Genomic DNA, 19,293 nt, shown 5'->3' on the forward strand with positions numbered 1-19,293 from the left:
TTGTTGATTCCCGTTCACAGGGATATATTCTCTCAAGCCAGAGGGTTGATTTACCAACCTCTGCCGGAACTATGGAGACTGTGAGTCTGGCCCTTGAGGGGCAATTGCAATTGATTGATAGCCATGAGAGTAGAGTATTTTTCTGAGTGTTTTTTTAAACAAAAGATCAAAAGGTTATACAATAGGCAATTTTTCATAGCCTTCTTTGCTCATATTTACCAAGGGTGCCAATATTAGTGGAGGGCACTGTATGTATTCAGTAACCAAAGAATTGGCCTTTCCATGTCAATACTTTCAGAGGGGACTGTACATCTGGGTGCAGTAATCTGATGACTAGTGTGATGACTAGTGTGGCAACAGATGATAAAGCATTCACTTGTTGTTGGGAGATCACAAGTTTGAATCATCAAAATGTCATAGTATACTGTGGCCAGGAGTCCAAGAAAGCATAATTACAACAACAGTAGCCATTTTTTTCTGTCTGCGAGCTCATGTATACAGAAGAGGGCAGGTAACCTCTCCTCGAAGCATGATCAGCTGTTTTATGATGTTGCACAAGCATCTGTTTGAAAAGATACTGTGCACGTTACACTTTGTCATTACCAATTGGTAGTTGTCATGCAATAGTGGAGAACTAGCTAGTAGCTACACAAGTTTAAATTTAAGTTCCCTTCACTCCTCTCCAAAATTGATACAATCAATCTACATATCATAACCATTGAATGAAATTCTACATTCTCAGTTAGTTGTAAGCATTTTAATGTGTTTATTTATTTATTTACATATTCATTCCAGGTAACTCTTAAAAATTACAATGCAATTATATAATAGCAAAAAATATAATTTTGTTTTATTAGAAAATAACTTGGTTATCGTAAATATTTACTATGTGATGCCATATATTTTATATACACACACATTATTTGATTACTTTTGAAGGACCTTAACATTTTTCACGAGTTTCAGAAACTGTTCTCTTATTTCTTTAGTTCTTACTCCATAAATAATTGGATTAAAACAGCTTGGAAAAAACCAGTACATTGTACCCAGGAAGACATGGCTGGAGGGAGAGAAGTTGTTTCTTATTCTGTATGACATAAAGGCAATTAAAGCAAAAGTCAGACTCACTGTCATGACAATTATATGAGTAATGCAGGTGTTAACAGCCTTTAAGCAGGCCTTATCAGATCTCAGAATAGAAGAAAGTATTGCTATATATGATATTGTAATAAAAATAAAATCAGCAGTCATTGTAAGAAAAACAGTCAAAAGCCCTAATGCATTGTTAATGGAAATATCTCCACTTGCCAACTGAACCAATGCCATGTGTTCACAAAAACAGTGATCTATTTCATTTGTTTCACAAAAAGTCAATTTTCCAGCCCAGGATACCATTGTGGTAATAAAAAACAGATTTCTAATAACTGGAAAAATAATGAACTTTAGAAAATTGGGCATTCCCATGTATTTGTGGTAATATAGAGGTCTACATATAGCAAAAAAACGATCCAGAGCCATCCAAAGCAGAATAGTAGATTGAAATGTACCAACAAAATAAATGCAAAACATTTGCAACAAACACCCCACAAGTGAAATTCCTTTCCAGTTAAACAAAAAACTAAGCAGCATATTTGGCACACAATATATTGGCATAGACAGGTCCACAACTGCCATAAGACCAATTAATATACACATAGGAGAGTGAAGAGCCCTCTGAGTTATAATTAAATATATGAGGGTAAGGTTTGAAGTCGAAGACAATAAAAACATAAGAAGATAGGGAATGGATAGAATGGGCCTCCATTCTCCCAAATCATGAAAACCAGTAAGTGTAAAAGTTGTGAATGAAATATTTTGTACAGAAGCCAGCATTGTCTTAAGATTTATAAGAATTCAGATCTGCCACCTCATATGTAAATTTATGAACAGCCTGGGATGGGTAAAATTTGATATAAGATTCTTTTATAAATAAATTGTAATGAGACAGAATGACGTTTCTGTTAATCTTTACATTTATATGAATTTTGTACTATTGTTAATAGGTTAATATACCTTACAAGTTGCACAATTCCTTAAGAGAATCAGTCATTATTATCAGATAATATTGCATTCCAAATGATATAATTTAATTGCAGTATATTTGCCAAAACTATTGCAGAAATAAAATTGTTGCTTCCAATAATTTACTCACATAGAGTAATGCTCATTACACAATACATTCTGCAAGATAATTCAGTTGTCTAGGGAAACAAAAACACATTTTTACATTGCTCATCTATTAAGTCTTTCTATCAGTCTAACAGTTCTCTGAATCATTTCAGGAGAAAGATGTTTTCTCAAATAAAAACACAGACAAAAAAATTGTTCTCCAAACTGTGCAACAGCAACCAAACAATTTTGCATATATTACTTTTGGTAACACTGATGCATAGATGTGAATTGTCTTAGAATTGGTCATCAAATGTCCTCTTTTGCTTCTGGACACTTCAAAAACATATTAGTCTTGGCCTCTATATACTAGTTTTCCAGTCCCATGCGGGTCTATCCTTTCTTCAGAATCTTGTGGGGAAACATGATGGATCAGCCCTGCTGATCCACGCTTACCCACCCATCCACACATACTGTATTTCATCATCTGTACTCTGTTCCCCTCTCAAAAGAAGATTGCCATAGTTATGTAGGTAATGAGAAAGGATTTAGTTTTGAAATAAAATTCCAGTGTTTACTATTACTACTTTCTATATATGTTTACTATTACTATTATCTATATACTAGTTTTCCAGTCCCATGCGGGTCTATCCTTTCTTCAGAATCTTGTGGGGAAACATGATGGATCAGCCCTGCTGATCCACGCTTACCCACCCATCCACACATACTGTATTTCATCATCTGTACTCTGTTCCCCTCTCAAAAGAAGATTGCCATAGTTATGTAGGTAATGAGAAAGGATTTAGTTTTGAAATAAAATTCCAGTGTTTACTATTACTACTTTCTATATATGTTTACTATTACTATTATCTATATACTAGTTTTACAGTCCCATGCGGGTCTATCCTTTCTTCAGAATCTTGTGGGGAAACATGATGGATCAGCCCTGCTGATCCACGCTTACCCACCCATCCACACATACTGTATTTCATCATCTGTACTCTGTTCCCCTCTCAAAAGAAGATTGCCATAGTTATGTAGGTAATAAGAAAGCGTTTAGTTTTGAAATAAAATTCCAGTGTTTACTACAGTAGTTCACAGTTTCCACAGTTTCCATTCTACTGAGAATAATTTACCCAAAAATTCAGCTGGTCCATAATTTAAATCTAATAATGTCTGTACACCTCTCTGGATTATTTATCAGCAGTTATGTTGAACAGCAGTGATGAACTGCACCTTCAATCTATGAAATCAGTTGAAAACATTTTAAACGGTACATCATTTACAAAGGCCAGAAATGTTGATGGTGAGTTAGCTAGGTTATGTGGCATCACTACTGTACATAGTTCATCAAGGCCTGAAATATTGATAGTGAGGTAGCCAGTCCATATGGCATAACTACTAGCACTTTCACACAAAATGAAACAAAAATAAATAAGCCAAAAAGCATGTGTAGGTGAAAGTGTACCCATAAAACAGTTTCAATCATTGGTCAGACATAACAGTGGAAAAAGGTAAACAAACTATTGCCAAATTTCACACATCACTGAAGCATGGTGAACAGTAAAAATCATCATATCACCTAATTATGGAAATAAAAAATGAGGTAAACCGGTTATTGAAAGTACCTCAAAGATTTGAATAAAATCTCATCAATCCACAAACAGACACATTGGAATCAATACTGAATGATACTTTACTACAACAAAGTACAACAAATAAACAAATAATGACTGTATGGATGTAAATTCTGATGAAATAGAGGACATTTTGAAAGACGATTTATTTTTAGAAACTGCAATCTAATCCCACTCAAAAGAGAAATATAGACATTATTAAAATCAACTCTTACACACAATGACTAAATATCTTAATAATGATAACCCATGAACCCCAGCATTATATATGTTACCTAAAGTTTATAATTCTTTTATTGGCCCTTCATTTTGATCCATTATGTCTGGTACTGGCTCATCATCTCACCTGTTTTTTGTATGGCACTACGAATTTCTTTTTAAACAAACTTGCAAAAATGAACAATTTAAATGAGAATCATTTGTTAGTAACTCTTGAAGTCTGAAGATTGTACACCAACATTTCATATAAGACTTGTCTGGAAGTTTTTATTTTTACAAAGACCAGATGGCAAATATCCAATACATTTTGTAATAAACATTTTGACAAAAAATGTTTGAAATGTATTGGCACCCTGTCCAGGGTGTACCCCGCCTCATGCCCGATGCTCCCTGGGATAGGCTCCAGGTTTCCCCGTGACCCTGAAAAGGATAAAGCGGTATAGAAGATTGATGGATGTTTTAAATGTTATTTACAGTTTCAAGGTACAGCAGGTGGTACTGTCTGATTTATTGATGAGAACATTTTAACTGGATTATATATTAAGCAACAGAATATTTAAGTCATGCATCAAGAGTTGGTCATGATGCACAATTGGATAAATTTATACAATTCTTAAATTCAAAAGTGAATACTATAAAATTTTCATGGCGCAATCCTGCAAAGGAGCCTCATTTCTGCTGCTTGTACTTTCTCTTGGGTTTTAACGATGTTGCTAAATTGTAGTGACATTACTGTTCATAAAAGTGACTTTATTGAAGTATAGATGCAAATGTGGGCAATGAGCCATTGAGTCTTCTTTGTTGTCCACTGTTTCATGTGTAAGATGCTATTGTAAAATCACATTGAAATAATAGAGAATTAAACTGTCACACTGATAAACTTTTCTACTTCTCTACTTACCTCTCTCAAGCAACACATTCAAGTAGTATTCTCAGTGCCATACTATCATAATGGCATTACATATCATAAAGCAAACAGTTTTCTGTCCCTTACCCTTTTTGGTTCCCTTTCAAATGGAACTCAATGTTGCGTTTAGCATAACAGTATGGGAGTGCCCTTGCAGGCGCAACCGGTATCTGAAGCTTGTGTAAAATCATGCCTCTATTTATAGGCCTGCCATGATCAGATACGTGGCAATGAAGCGAATTAGGTGATATAAATATGGCACCTGTGAACCGTGCCATCAGCCTTTATTATCTTCAGCGAGACTGCATGTTGGTTGTTGGTGTAAGAAAAAGGAATGAGCAAGAGAGAAAAATATGAGTGAGAGAAATCAGGAAGTGTGTTACAGCTTGCTCCCGTTTCATCACAGAGAGTAGTGCACACTTTCTGTGTGAAGTGTCTAGGGTAGAGCATGCCATTCCAGCCTCGAGAGGCTGCGCATTGTAACGCCTACAGTAAGCATCTCCGCTCGCGACTTGCTCTCTTCTCGGAAACCGAAGCAAGTTGGGTTTCAGAGCCTCGCGGATCTGGGCCGGCCGCTGCCGAGGCAGCTAGCCATCTCAGGTCTGGGGGATCTCTTATGGATCCGGAAGAGGAGCAGGAGACGAGCGCTGCTCCATCTCTTGCAAACTTAACAAAGTGCGGGTTAAATCTCTCTCTCTCTCTCTCTCTCTCTCTCTCTCTATACACACACACTCAGTAAAAAAAACAACAACAAAATGTTGTTGATTCCCATTCACAGGGATCTATTCTCTCAAGCCAGAGGGTTGATTTACCAACCTCTGCCGGAACTATGGAGACTGTGAGTCTGACCCCTGAGGGGCAATTGCAATTGATTGATAGCCATGAGAGTAGAGTATTTTCTGAATGTTTTTTAAACAAAAGATCAAAAGGTTATACAATAGGCAATTTTTCATAGCCTTCTTTGCTCATATTTACCAAGGGTGCCAATATTAGTGGAGGGCACTGTATGTATTCAGTAACCAAAGAATTGGCCTTTCCATGTCAGTACTTTCAGAGGGGACTGTACATCTGGGTGCAGTAATCTGATGACTAGTGTGATGACTAGTGTGGCAACAGATGATAAAGCATTCACTTGTTGTTGGGAGATCACAAGTTTGAATCATCAAAATGCCATAGTATACTGTGGCCAGGAGTCCAAGAAAGCATAATTACAACAACAGTAGCCATTTTTTTCTGTCTGTGAGCTCATGTATGCAAAAGAGGGCAGGTAACCTCTCCTCGAAACATGATCAGCTGTTTTATGATGTTGCATAAGCGTCTGTTTGAAAAGATACAGTGCACGTTACACTTTGTCATTACCAATTGGTAGTTGTCATGCAATAGTGGAGAACTAGCTAGTAGCTACACAAGTTTAAATTTAAATTCCCATCACTCCTCTCCAAAATTGATGCAATCAATCTACATATAACCATTGAATGAAATTCTACATTCTCAGTTAGTTGTAAGCATTTTAATGTGTTTATTTATTTATTTACATATTCATTCCAGGTAACTCTTAAAAATTACAATGCAATTATATAATAGAAAAAATATATAATTTTGTTTTATTAGAAAATAACTTGGTTATTGTAAATATTTACTATGTTATGCCATAAAAATTATATACGCACACATTATTTGATTACTTTGGAAAGACTTTAACATATTTCACGAGTTTCAGAAACTGTTCCCTTATTTCTTTGGTTCTTACTCCATAAATTATTGGATTAAAACAGCTTGGAATAAACAAGTACATTGTACTCAGGAAGACACGGCTGGACGGAGAGAAGTTGTTTCTTATTCTGTATGACATAAAGGCAATTAAAGCAAAAGTCAGACTCACTGTCATGACAATTATATGAGTAATGCAGGTGTTAACAGCCTTTAAGCAGGCCTTACCAGATCTCAGAATAGAAAAAAGTATTACTATATACGATATTGTAATGAAAATAAAATCAGCAGTTATTGTAAGAAAAACAGTCAAAAGCCCCAAAGCATTGTTAATGGAAATATCTCCACATGCCAGCTGAACCAATGCCATGTGTTCACAAACACAATGATCTATTTCATTTGTTTCACAAAAAGTTAATTTTCCAGCCCAGGAAACAATTGTGGTAATTAAGAACACATTTCTGATAACTGGAAAAATAATGAACTTTAGAAAATTGGGCATTCCCATGTATTTGTGGTAATAAAGAGGTCTACATATAGCAAAAAAACGATCCAGAGCCATCCAAAGCAGTATAGTAGATTGAAATGTACCAACACAATGTATGCAAAACATTTGCACCAAACACCCCACAAGTGAAATTCCTTTCCAGTTAAATAAGAAACTTAGCAGCATATTTGGCACACAAAATATTGGCATAGACAGGTCCACAACTGCCATAAGACCAATTAGTATACACATAGGAGAATGAAGAGCCCTCTGAGTTATAATTAAATATATGAGGGTAAGGTTTGAAGTCGAAGACAATAAAAACATAAGAAGATAAGGAATGGATAGAATGGGCTGCCATTCTCCCAAATCATGAAAACCAGTAAGTGTAAAAGTTGTAAATGAAATATTTTGTACAGGATCCAACATTGTCTTAAGATTTTTAAGAATTCAGATCTGCCACCTCATATGTAAAGTTATGAACAGCCTGGGATGGATAAAAATTGATATAAGATTATTTTATGAATAAATTGTAATGAGATCGAATGACATTTCTGTTAATCTTTATATTTCTATGAATTTTGTACTATTGCTAATAGGTTAATATACCTTACAAGTTGCCCAATTCCTTCAGAGAATCAGTCATTATTATCAGATAATATTACATTCCAAATGATATAATTTAATTACAGTATATTTGCCAAAACTGTTACAGAAATAAAATTGTTGCTTCCAATAATTTACTCACCTAGAGTAATGCTCATTGCACAATACATTTTGCAAGATAATTCAGTTGTCTAGGGAAACAAAAACACATTTTTACATTGCTCATCTATTAAGTCTTTCTATCAGTCTAACAGTTCTCTGAATCATTTCAGGGGAAAGATGTTTTCTCAAATAAAAACACAGACAAAAAATTTGTACTCCAAACTATGCAACAGCAACCAAACAATTTTGCATATATTACTTTTGGTAACACTGATTCATAGATGTGCATTGTCTTAGAATTGGTCATCAAATGTCCTCTTTTGCTTCTGGACACTCCAAAAACATATCAGTCTTGGTCTCTATATACTAGTTTTCCAGTCCCATGCGGGTCTATCCTTTCTTTAGAATCTTGTGGGGAAACATAATGGATCAGCCCTGCTGATCCACGCTTACCCTCCCATCCACACATACTGTATTTCATCATCTGTACTCTGTTCCCCTCTCAAAAGAAGATTGCCATAGTTATGTAGGTAATAAGAAAGCATTTAGGTTTGAAATAAAATTCCAGTGTGTACTACAGTAGTTTACAGTTTCCATTCTACTGAGAATAATTGACCCAAAAATTCAGCTGGTCCATAATTTAAATCCAATAACATCTGTACATCTCTCTGGATTAGTTATCAGCAGTTATGTTGAACAGCAGTGATGAACTGCACCTTTAATCTATGAAATCAAATGAAAGCATTTTTCACGGTACATCGTTTACAAAGGCCAGAAATGTTAATGGTAAGTTATGTGGCATCACTACTGTACATAGTTCACCAAAGCCTGAAATATTGATAGTAAGGTAGCCAGTCCATATGGCATAACTACTGGCACTTTCACACAAAATTAAACAAAAATAAATAAGCCAAAAAGCATGTATAGGTGAAAGTGTACTCATAAAACAGTTTCATTCATTGGTCAGACATAAGAGGGGAAAAGGTAAACAAACTATTGCCAAATTTCACACACCACTGAAGTATGGTGAACAGTAAAAATCATCATATCACCTATTTATGGAAATAAAAAATGAGGTAAACAGGTTATTGAAAGTACCTCAAAGATTTGAATAAAATCTCATCAATCCACAAACAGACACATTGGAATGATTACTGAATGATACTTTACTACAACAAAGTACAACAAATAAACAAATAATGACTGTATGGATGTAAATTCTGATGAAATAGAGGACATTTTGAAAGACGATTTATTTTTAGAAACTGCAATCTAATCCAACTCAAAAGAGAAATATAGACATTATTAAAATCAACTGTTACACACAATGGTGCAATCTTAATAATGATAACCCATGAACCCCAGCATTATATATGTTACCTAAAGTTTATAATTCTTTTATTGGCCCTTCATTTTGATCCATTATGTCTGGTACTGGCTCATCATCTCACCTGTTTTTTGTATGGCACTACGAATTTCTTTTTAAACAAACTTGCAAAAATGAACAATTTAAATGAGAATCATTTGTTAGTAACTCTTGAAGTCTGAAGATTGTACACCAACATTTCATATAAGACTTGTCTGGAAGATTTTTATTTTTACAAAGACCAGATGGCAAATATCCAATACATTTTGTAATAAACATTTTGACAAAAAATGTTTGAAATGTATTGGCACCCTGTCCAGGGTGTACCCCGCCTCATGCCCGATGCTCCCTGGGATAGGCTCCAGGTTTCCCCGTGACCCTGAAAAGGATAAAGCGGTATAGAAGATTGATGGATGTTTTAAATGTTATTTACAGTTTCAAGGTACAGCAGGTGGTACTGTCTGATTTATTGATGAGAACATTTTAACGGGATTATATATTAAGCAACAGAATATTTAAGTCATGCATCAAGAGTTGGTCATGATGCACAATTGGATAAATTTATACAATTCTTAAATTCAAAAGTGAATACTATAAAATTTTCATGGCGCAATCCTGCAAAGGAGCCTCATTTCTGCTGCTTGTACTTTCTCTTGGGTTTTAACGATGTTGCTAAATTGTAGTGACATTACTGTTCATAAAAGTGACTTTATTAAAGTATAGATGCAAATGTGGGCAATGAGCCATTGAGTCTTCTTTGTTGTCCACTGTTTCATGTGTAAGATGCTATTGTAAAATCACATTGAAATAACAGAGAATTAAACTGTCACACTGATAAACTTTTCTAGTTCTCTACTTACCTCTCTCAAGCAACACATTCAAGTAGTATTCTCAGTGCCATACTATCATAATGGCATTACATATCATAAAGCAAACAGTTTTCTGTCCCTTACCCTTTTTGGTTCCCTTTCAAATGGAACTCGACGTTGCGTTTAGCATAACAGTATGGGAGCGCCCTTGTGTGCGTGACCGGTATCTGAAGCTTGTGTAAAATCATGCCACTATTTATAGGCCTGCCATGATCAGGTACATGGCAATTAAACGAATCGCGTGATATAAATATGGCACCTGTGAACCATGCCATCAGCCTTTATTATCTTCAGCGAGACTGCATGTCGGTTGTTTGTGTAAAGAAACAAAAGACACTTAATTTCCTCTGTATCTTTTCTCAAAATCTTTGGTCTTTTCAATCCCTTTAAAAAAAAAAAGAAGAAAAAAAAGGAATGAGCTAGAGAGAAAAATATGAGTGAGAGAATTCAGGAAGTGTGTTACGGCCTGCTCCCGTTTCATCACAGAGAGTAGTGTGAAGTGTCTAGGGAAGAGCATGCCATTCCAGCCTCGAGAGGCTGAGCATTGTAACGCCTACAGTAGGCAGCTCCGCTCGCGACTTGCTCTCTTCTCAGAAGCCGAAGCAAGTTGGGTTTCAGAGCCTCGCGGAACTGGGCCGGCCGCTGCCGAAGCAGCTAGCCATCTCAGGTCTGGGGGATCACTTATGGATCCGGAAGAGGAGCTGGAGACTAGCGCTGCTCTATCTCTCGCAAATTGCAAATGTAACAAAGTGCCGGTTTAATCTCTCTCTCTGTCTGTGTGTGTATATATATATATATATATATATATATATATATATATATATATATATATATATATATATATACACACACACTCAGCAAAAAAACAAAACAAAAAAAAGTTGATTCCCATTCACAGGGCTATATCTCTCAAGCCAGAGGGTCGATTTACCAACCTCTGCCGGAACTATAGAGACTGTGAGTCTGACCCCTGAGGGGCAATTGCAATTGATTTATAGCCATTAGAGCAGTATATTTTTCTGAATGTTTTTTAAACAAAAGAACAAAAGGTTATACAATAGGCAATTTTTCATAGCCTTCTTTGCTCATATTTACCAAGGGTGCCAATATTAGTGGAGGGCACTGTATGTATTCAGTAACCAAAGAATTGGCCTTTCCATGTCAATACTTTCAGAGGGGACTGTACATCTGGGTGCAGTAATCTGATGACTAGTGTGATGACTAGTGTGGCAACAGATGATAAAGCATTCACTTGTTGTTGGGAGATCACAAGTTTGAATCATCAAAATGCCAAAGTATACTGTGGCCAGGAGTCCAAGAAAGCATAATTACAACAACAGTAGCCATTTTTTCTGTCTGTGAGCTCATGTATACAGAAGAAGGCAGGTAACCTCTCCTCGAAGCATGATCAGTTGTTTTATGATGTTGCATAAGCATCTGTTTGAAAAGATACAGTGCACGTTACACTTTGTCATTACCAATTGGTAGTTGTCATGCAAAAGTGGAGAACTAGCTAGTAGCTACACAAATTTAAATTTAAGTTCCCATCACTCCTCCCCAAAATTGATACAATCAATTCACATATCATAACCATTGAATGAAATTCTACATTCTCAGTTAGTTGTAAGCATTTTAATGTGTTTATTTATTTATTTATTTACATTTTCATTCCAGGTAACTCTTAAAAATTACAATGCAATTATATAATAGCAAAAAATATATTTTTGTTTTATTAGAAAATAACTTGGTTATTGTAAATATTTACTATGTGATGCCATATATTTTATATACACACATTATTTTGGAAAGACACACATGATTACTTTGGAAAGACCTTAACATATTTCACGAGTTTCAGAAACTGCTCTCTTATTTCTTTGGTTCTTACTCCATAAATAATTGGATTAAAACAGCTTGGAATAAACAAGTACATTGTACTGAGGAAGACACGGCTGGATGGAGAGAAGTTTCTTATTCTGTATGACAAAAAGGCAATTAAAGCAAAGGTCAGACTCACTGTCATGACAATTATATGAGTAATGCAGGTGTTAACAGCCTTTAAGCACGCCTTACCAGATCTCAGAATAGAAACAAGTATTACTATATATGATATTGTAATGAAAATAAAATCAGCAGTTATTGTAAGAAAAACAGTCAAAAGCCCCAATGCATTGTTAATGGAAATATCTCCACATGCCAGCTGAACCAATGCCATGTGTTCACAAACACAATGATCTATTTCATTTGTTTCACAAAAAGTTAATTTTCCAGCCCAGGAAACAATTGTGGTAATAAAAAACACATTTCTGATAACTGGAAAAATAATGAACTTTAGAAAATTGGGCATTCCCATGTATTTTTGGTAATAAAGAGGTCTACATATAGCAAAAAAACGATCCAGAGCCATCCAAAGCAGTATAGTAGATTGAAATGTACCAGCACAATGTATGCAAAACATTTGCACCAAACACCCCACAAGTGAAATTCCTTTCCAGTTAAATAAGAAACTTAGCAGCATATTTGGCACACAAAATATTGGCATAGACACGTCCACAACTGCCATAAGACCAATTAGTATACACATAGGAGAATGAAGAGCCCTCTGAGTTATAATTAAATATATGAGGGTAAGGTTTGAAGTCGAAGACAATAAAAACATAAGAAGATAAGGAATGGATAGAATAGGCCCCCATTCTCCCAAATCATGAAAACCAGTAAGTGTAAAAGTTGTAAATGAAATATTTTGTACAGGAGCCAACATTGTCTTAAGATTTCTAAGAATTCAGATCTGCCACTTCATATGTAAAGTTATGAACAGCCTGGGATGGATAAAAATTGATATAAGATTATTTTATGAATAAATTGTAATGAGATCGAATGACATTTCTGTTAATCTTTATATTTCTATGAATTTTGTACTATTGCTAATAGGTTAATATACCTTACAAGTTGCACAAATCCTTCAGAGAATCAGTCATTATTATCAGATAATATTGCATTCCAAATGATATAATTTAATTACAGTATATTTACCAAAACTGTTACAGAAATAAAATTGTTGCTTCCAATAATTTACTCACCTAGTGTAATGCTTATTACACAATACATTTTGCAAGATAATTCAATTGTCTAGGGAAACAAAAACACATTTTTACATTGCTCATCTATTAAGTCTTTCTAGCAGTTTAACCGTTCTCTGAATCATTTCAGGGGAAAGATGTTTTCTCAAATAAAAACACATACAAAAATATTGTACTCCAAACGACAGCGACAGCAAACAAACAATTTGTCATATATTACTTTTGGTGACACTGATGCATAGATGTGCATTATCTTAGAATTGGTCATCAAATGTCCTCTTTTGCTTCTGGACACCCCAAAAACATATCAGTCTTGGTCTCTATATACTAGTTTTCCAGTCCCATGCGGGTCTATCCTTTCTTTAGAATCTTGTGGGGAAACATGATGGATCAGCCCTGCTGATCCATGCTTACCCACCCATCCACACATACTGTATTTCATCATCTGTACTCTGTTCCCCTCTCAAAAGAAGATTGCCATAGTTATGTAGGTAATAATAAAGCATTTAGGTTTGAAATAAAATTCCAGTGTTTACTACAGTAGTTCACACTTTCCATTCTACTGAGAATAATTGACCCAAAAATTCAGTTGGTCCATCATTTTAATCCAATAATGTCTGTACATCTCTCTTGATTATTTATCAGCAGTTATGTTGAACAGCAGTGATGAACTGCACCTTCAATCTATGAAATCAGTTGAAAACATTTTTCACGGTACATTGTTTACAAAGGCCAGAAATGTTGATGGTGAGTTAGCTAGGTTATGTGGCATCACTACTGTACATAGTTCACCAAGGCCTGAAATATTGATAGTGAGGTAGCCAGTCCAAATGGCATAACTACTGGCACTTTCACACAAAATTAAACAAAAATAAATAAACCAAAAAGCATGTGCAGGTGAAAGTGTACTCATAAAACAGTTTCATTCGTTGGTCAGACATAACAAGGGAAAAAGGTAAACAAACTACTGTCAAATTTCACACACCACTGAAGCATGGTGAACAATAAAAATCATCACTTAATTATTGAAATAAAAAATGAGGTAAACAGGTTATTGAAAGTACCTCAAAGATTTGAATAAAATCTCATCAATCCACAAACAGACACATTGGAATCATTACTGAATGATACTTTACTACAACAAGGTACAACAAATAATGACTATATGGATGTAAATTCTGATGAAATAGAGGACATTTTGAAAGATGATTTATTATTAGAAACTGCAATCTAATCCAACTCAAAAGAGAAATATAGACATTATTAAAATCAACTGTTACACACAATGGCTAAATATCTTAATGATAATCCATGAACACCAGCATTATATATTTGACCTAAAGTTTATAATTCTTTTATTGGCCCTTCATTTTGACGTATTATATCTGGTACTGGCTCATCATCTCACCTGTTTTTTGTATGGCAGTACGAATTTCTTTTTAAACAAACTTGCAAAAATGAACAATTTAAATGAGAATCATTTGTTAGTAACTCTTGAGGTCTGAAGATTGTACACCAACATTTCATATAAAACTTGTCTGGAATTTTTTTTTTTTTTTTTTTACACAAAGACCCAGATGGCAAATAACGAATAAATTTTGTGATAAACATTTTGCCAAAAAAGTGTTTGAAATGTTATTTACAGTTTCAAGGTACAGCAGGTGGTACTGCCTGATTTATTTATGAGAACATTTTAATTGGATTATATATTAAGCAACAGAGGGGCGCACGGTGGCTTAGTCATTAGCACGTTCGCCTCACACCTCCAGGGTCAGGCGGTTCGAGTCCCGCCAGGGCCATGTGTGTGCGGAGTTTGCATGTTCTCCCCGTGCTGCGGGGGTTTCCTCCGGGTGCTCCGGTTTCCTCCCCCAGTCCAAAGACATGCATGGTAGGCTGATTGGCGTGTCTAAAGTGTCTGTAGTGTATGAATGGGTGTGTGAGTGTGTACGTGACTGTGCCCTGCGATGGCACCCTGTCCAGGGTGTACCCCGCCTTGTGCCCCATGCTCCCTGGGATAGGCTCCAGGTTCCCCCGTGACCCTGAAAGGAGTAAGCGGTAGAAGATGGATGGATGGATTAAGCAACAGTATATTTAAGTCATGCATCAAGAGTTGGTCATGATGCACAATTGGATAAATTTATACAATTCTTAAATTCAAAAGTGAATACTATAAAATTTTCATGGCCAAACCCTGCAAGGGAGCCTCATTTCTGCTGCCTGTACTTTCTCTTTGGTTTTAATGATGTTGCTAAATTGTAGTGACATTACTGTTCATAAAAGTCACTTTATTGAAGTATAGATGCAAATGTGGGCAATGAGCCATTGAGTCTTCTTTGTTGTCCACTGTTCATATGTAAGATGCTATTGAAACATCACACTGAAATAACAGAGAATTAAACTGTCACAGTGATAAACTTTTTTACTTCTCTATTTACCTCTCTCAAGCAGCACATTCAAGTAGTATTCTCAGTGCCATACTATCAAAATGGCATTGCATATCATAAAGCAAACAGTTTTCTTTCCCTTACCCTTTTTGTTTCCCTTTCAAATGGAACTCGATGTTGGGTTTAGCATAACAGTATGGGAGTGCCCTTGCGCGCGCAACCAGTATCTGAAGCTTGTGTAAAATCATGCCTCTATTTATAGGCCTGACATGATCAAGTGACGTGGCAATTAAGTGTGTCGCGTGATATAAATATGGCACCTGTGAACGGCGCCGTGAGCCTTATTATCTTCAACGAGACTGCATGTCGGTTGTTTGTGCAAAGAAACAAAAGATGCTTCATTTTCTCTCAATCTTTTCTCAAAATCTCTGGACTTTTCTATCCCTTTAAAAAAAAGAGAGAGAAAAAAGGAATGAACAAGAGAGAAAAATATGAGTGAGAGAATTCAGGAAGTGTGCTACGGCTTGCTCCCGTTTCATCAGGGAGAGTAGTGCACACTTTCTGTGTGAAGTGTCTAGGGAGGGCATGCGATTCGAGCCTTGAGAGGCTGTGCATTGTAACGCCTACAGTACACAGCGCCGCTGGGAAGCGAGTTGGGTTTCAGAGCCTCGCGGATCTGAGCTAGCTGCTGCCAAGGCAGCTAATTGTCTCAGGTCCGGGGGATCTCTTGTGGATCTGGAAGAGGAGCCGGAGATGAGCGCTGCTTTATCTCTTGCTCTGTCTTCCAGGTGTGGCTCTCAGCTGGATTTTGGAGCTCGCGTCATGACTCCTCCTTCCGCTATGGAAAGCCAAAAAGTTTAAAAAAAGACGAAAAAAACACACACAAAAATAATGGTAATAAATCCTCTCTGACTCCGTTGAGCCAGAGTGGTGTACTAAAAACTGGGAGCAGCATATAAAGAACAGCTTGAAGTGATTACTAAGACTGGATGAGCTTTTTTCTCCCCAGTGAAAGTAAATCCCTCACACTGCAGAAAACGCCCTTTTTTTCCATAAGTGAATGACAAAATATCACACTTCTGGGGGAAAACCACGCATAGGCCATATGATGATGGATTATTCGGCCATCACGGGGAATGAACAGCATGGCTATTTAGCGATGCTGACGGTGGAGGAGGAGCTTTCGAGCTACCTCTCTCTATTGACAGCAGGTAATTTAGGGATGCCGGCTTTGCCTTCCAAGCCATGTAAGGCCACCGTGGCATTGGTGGGCAAGGCCTATGAAATAGTGGGTCTTGCTTGTGGCTCCACTTGTGGATGCACAGTCGATTGCAAGGGAGGCACAGAAGGCGAGTGGGGCAGCCTGCCTCCCCCCGCAGACAGAAAGAAACCGGGTAGCCACAGTCATAGCCTGCTACTAGGCCTGACCTTCGAATGGTCATAATGGCCAAGCAGACAAAGGAGAAGTGGCCCTGGGGGGCCGTGGATGGACGTATCAGGGGACATGAGGTTGTTAGGGCAGTTAGCCCCCAGTACTACTGTAGCGCCTCCCCTACCCAAGGCTGACCCAAAATTTTCAGTGTTCTCTGGTCAGCGAGCTGTCACAGGGCATTGAAAATCTGATGCTATCCCTCCAATAGAATGTGGAATAGTTAATCACTAAAAGACCATCTGGCAGCATGAAAACTACTGCCAAATGTGTCTCCATGGGTTCTGTCTACCATAGAAAAGGGTCCAGTTTAGAGCTTGAACCCCCTGGTTCAGAGGTGTGCTCACCACAGTAGTCAGCATAGACCAGAGCCTGACATTAGCGCAGGAAGTAAGATCCCTCTTGGACAAAGGGCCCATAGAACATGTACCCCGTTCTCTGAGGGAGGGAGGTTTTTACAGCCGTTTTTTCCTGGTCTGCAAAAAATAGGAGTATGCGGCCAATTTTAGATCTGCGTCATCTGAACTGTACTCTTCGGACATACAGGTTCAAGATGCTGACACCCAAACTTATTGTTCCACAGACTCAGTTTGAGGACTGGTTTGTGACGATAGATCTAAAAGGTGCATATTTCCACATAGAAATATTGCTAGCTCTATCCCCTCGCACCTTCACAAAGTGCATGGATGTCATTCTGGCTCCATTGTGACTCCAGGGCATCCGTGTACAAAACTACCTGGACGACTGGTTAATTCTAGCACGATCCAGGGAACTAGCGGTTCAACATTGAGATGTTGTTCTTGCCCACATGGAAAGCTTGGGGCTCAGATTGAACCTCAGAAAAGTATGCTTTCTCCATTGTAGTGGACAACTTTTCTAGGGGTTATAAGGATTCTACTACGATGAGGGCGCAAGATAAAGCTGGATCTTGGCATCCCCTCCAGTCTCTATGAGAGACTATTGGAGCTTATGGGCAGCCAACGTCATACCATTGGGCCTGTTGCACGGGAGACCATTCCAGTGGTGGCTGAGAAGTTGGGGGTTTCATCCAAGGACAAAACCTCTGAGAGTAATCAGTGTCACGCCGTGATGCCTACATGCTCTGAGAATTTTAGTGTCCCCGGTTTCTAGCCTTGGGTCACACTCTAGGGGTGTCTCCATAGCGCAAGGCGGTAATGACAGACACCTCCCTCAAGGGCTGGAACGCGGTCTTAGACAGCTGTCCAGCTCATGGTCTCTGGAGTGGCCCTCACCTGGAGCGACATATAAATTGCCTAGAAATATGGGCCATATTTCTAGCAATGAAATTCCTTTTTTCTCAATTGAAAGGTCACCAACACAGCAGTTGTCTCATATATTGACCACCAGGGAGGATTATGTCCATGCCCCCTGTTCAGGCAAGTGCAAGTAATTCTTCTCTGGGCAGAGGGAAAGTTTTGCCAATGAGTGCAATGTACATTCTGGGCAACTGTAATGTGGGGGCAGACATCTTGTTGATTCAGGGGCTGAGGCCCAGGGATTGGTGGCTCCATCCACAAGTGGTGGAGTCCATATGGGAGAGGTTTGACCAAGCAGGACTGCATGTATTCACCTCTGAGGAGACAACGCAATGTGGTTTGCCCTCACTCCTCCAGCAAAATTAGGGCTGGATGCCATGGTGCACATGTGGCCAAGGTCACATCTGTATGCTTTTCCCCGATTGCTCTGCTCCCACAAGTTCTAGCGAGAGTTCGCCAAGATAGTCTATGTCTGCTGCTAGTAGCACCTTATTGGCCGGCTCGAAAATGGTTCTCACAGATAATATCCCGCTAGATGGCACTCCTTGGGAGATTCCCATCCGCAGAGATCCACTGTAGACCAAGTGAACTGCGCAATAGCTACAGTCCTGGAGTTCTTACAAGAACGTTTCTCAGCTGGATGGGCTCCTCCTGCAATCAGGGTTTACGTGGCCGCCATTTCAGCCAGCCATGCCCCTGTTGATGGAGCCTCTGTGGGTCAACATCCTCTAACTTCGAGGTTTATGTGTGGTGTCAGGCGGCTGAGGCCCATCTGCAGGCTGTGCGTACCTTCCTGGGACCTTTCTGTTGTCCTGGAAGGTCTGTCAGGTGCCCCATTTGAGCCCTTAGAGTGGATCTACTGTCTCAACCCGGAGGGCTGATTTATCACCCTCGGCCAGAACTATGGTAACTGTGGGTCTTGGCCCTGAGGGGCACCAGCTCATAGATTCTGGTATCACAACTGAGGTTGTACAGACCATGTTACAGTAAATGCTAGCACACCATCCACAAGGAAATTGTATGCACTCAAGTGGTTGTTTTTTGTCTTGTGGTGTGAGGAGCATCAGCTAGA

The 19,293-nt window shown here is 37.9% G+C and overlaps 3 protein-coding genes across 3 annotated transcripts; all 3 read right to left on the reverse strand.

The window, feature by feature from the left end:
- Positions 1-898: 898 nt before the first annotated feature.
- Positions 899-1,897, reverse strand: LOC128621869 (olfactory receptor 52K1-like). The gene has a single exon (XM_053647890.1). It carries the CDS (start codon positions 1,870-1,872, stop codon positions 928-930), a length of 945 nt encoding a protein of 314 aa, XP_053503865.1. The 5' UTR covers positions 1,873-1,897; the 3' UTR covers positions 899-927.
- A 4,695-nt stretch (positions 1,898-6,592) lies between these two features.
- Positions 6,593-8,447, reverse strand: LOC128621657 (olfactory receptor 52K1-like). Its single transcript, XM_053647591.1, has one exon. The coding sequence runs from the start codon at positions 7,535-7,537 to the stop codon at positions 6,593-6,595; it is 945 nt and encodes a 314-aa protein (XP_053503566.1). The 5' UTR covers positions 7,538-8,447.
- A 3,423-nt stretch (positions 8,448-11,870) lies between these two features.
- LOC128621887 (olfactory receptor 52K1-like) lies at positions 11,871-12,957 on the reverse strand. Its single transcript, XM_053647912.1, has one exon. It carries the CDS (start codon positions 12,810-12,812, stop codon positions 11,871-11,873), a length of 942 nt encoding a protein of 313 aa, XP_053503887.1. The 5' UTR covers positions 12,813-12,957.
- Between the last annotated feature and the right edge of the window lie 6,336 nt (positions 12,958-19,293).

The sequence above is a fragment of the Ictalurus furcatus genome, chromosome 17 (genome assembly GCF_023375685.1).
Source record: "Ictalurus furcatus strain D&B chromosome 17, Billie_1.0, whole genome shotgun sequence".
Classification (NCBI taxonomy): Eukaryota; Metazoa; Chordata; class Actinopteri; order Siluriformes; family Ictaluridae; genus Ictalurus; species Ictalurus furcatus.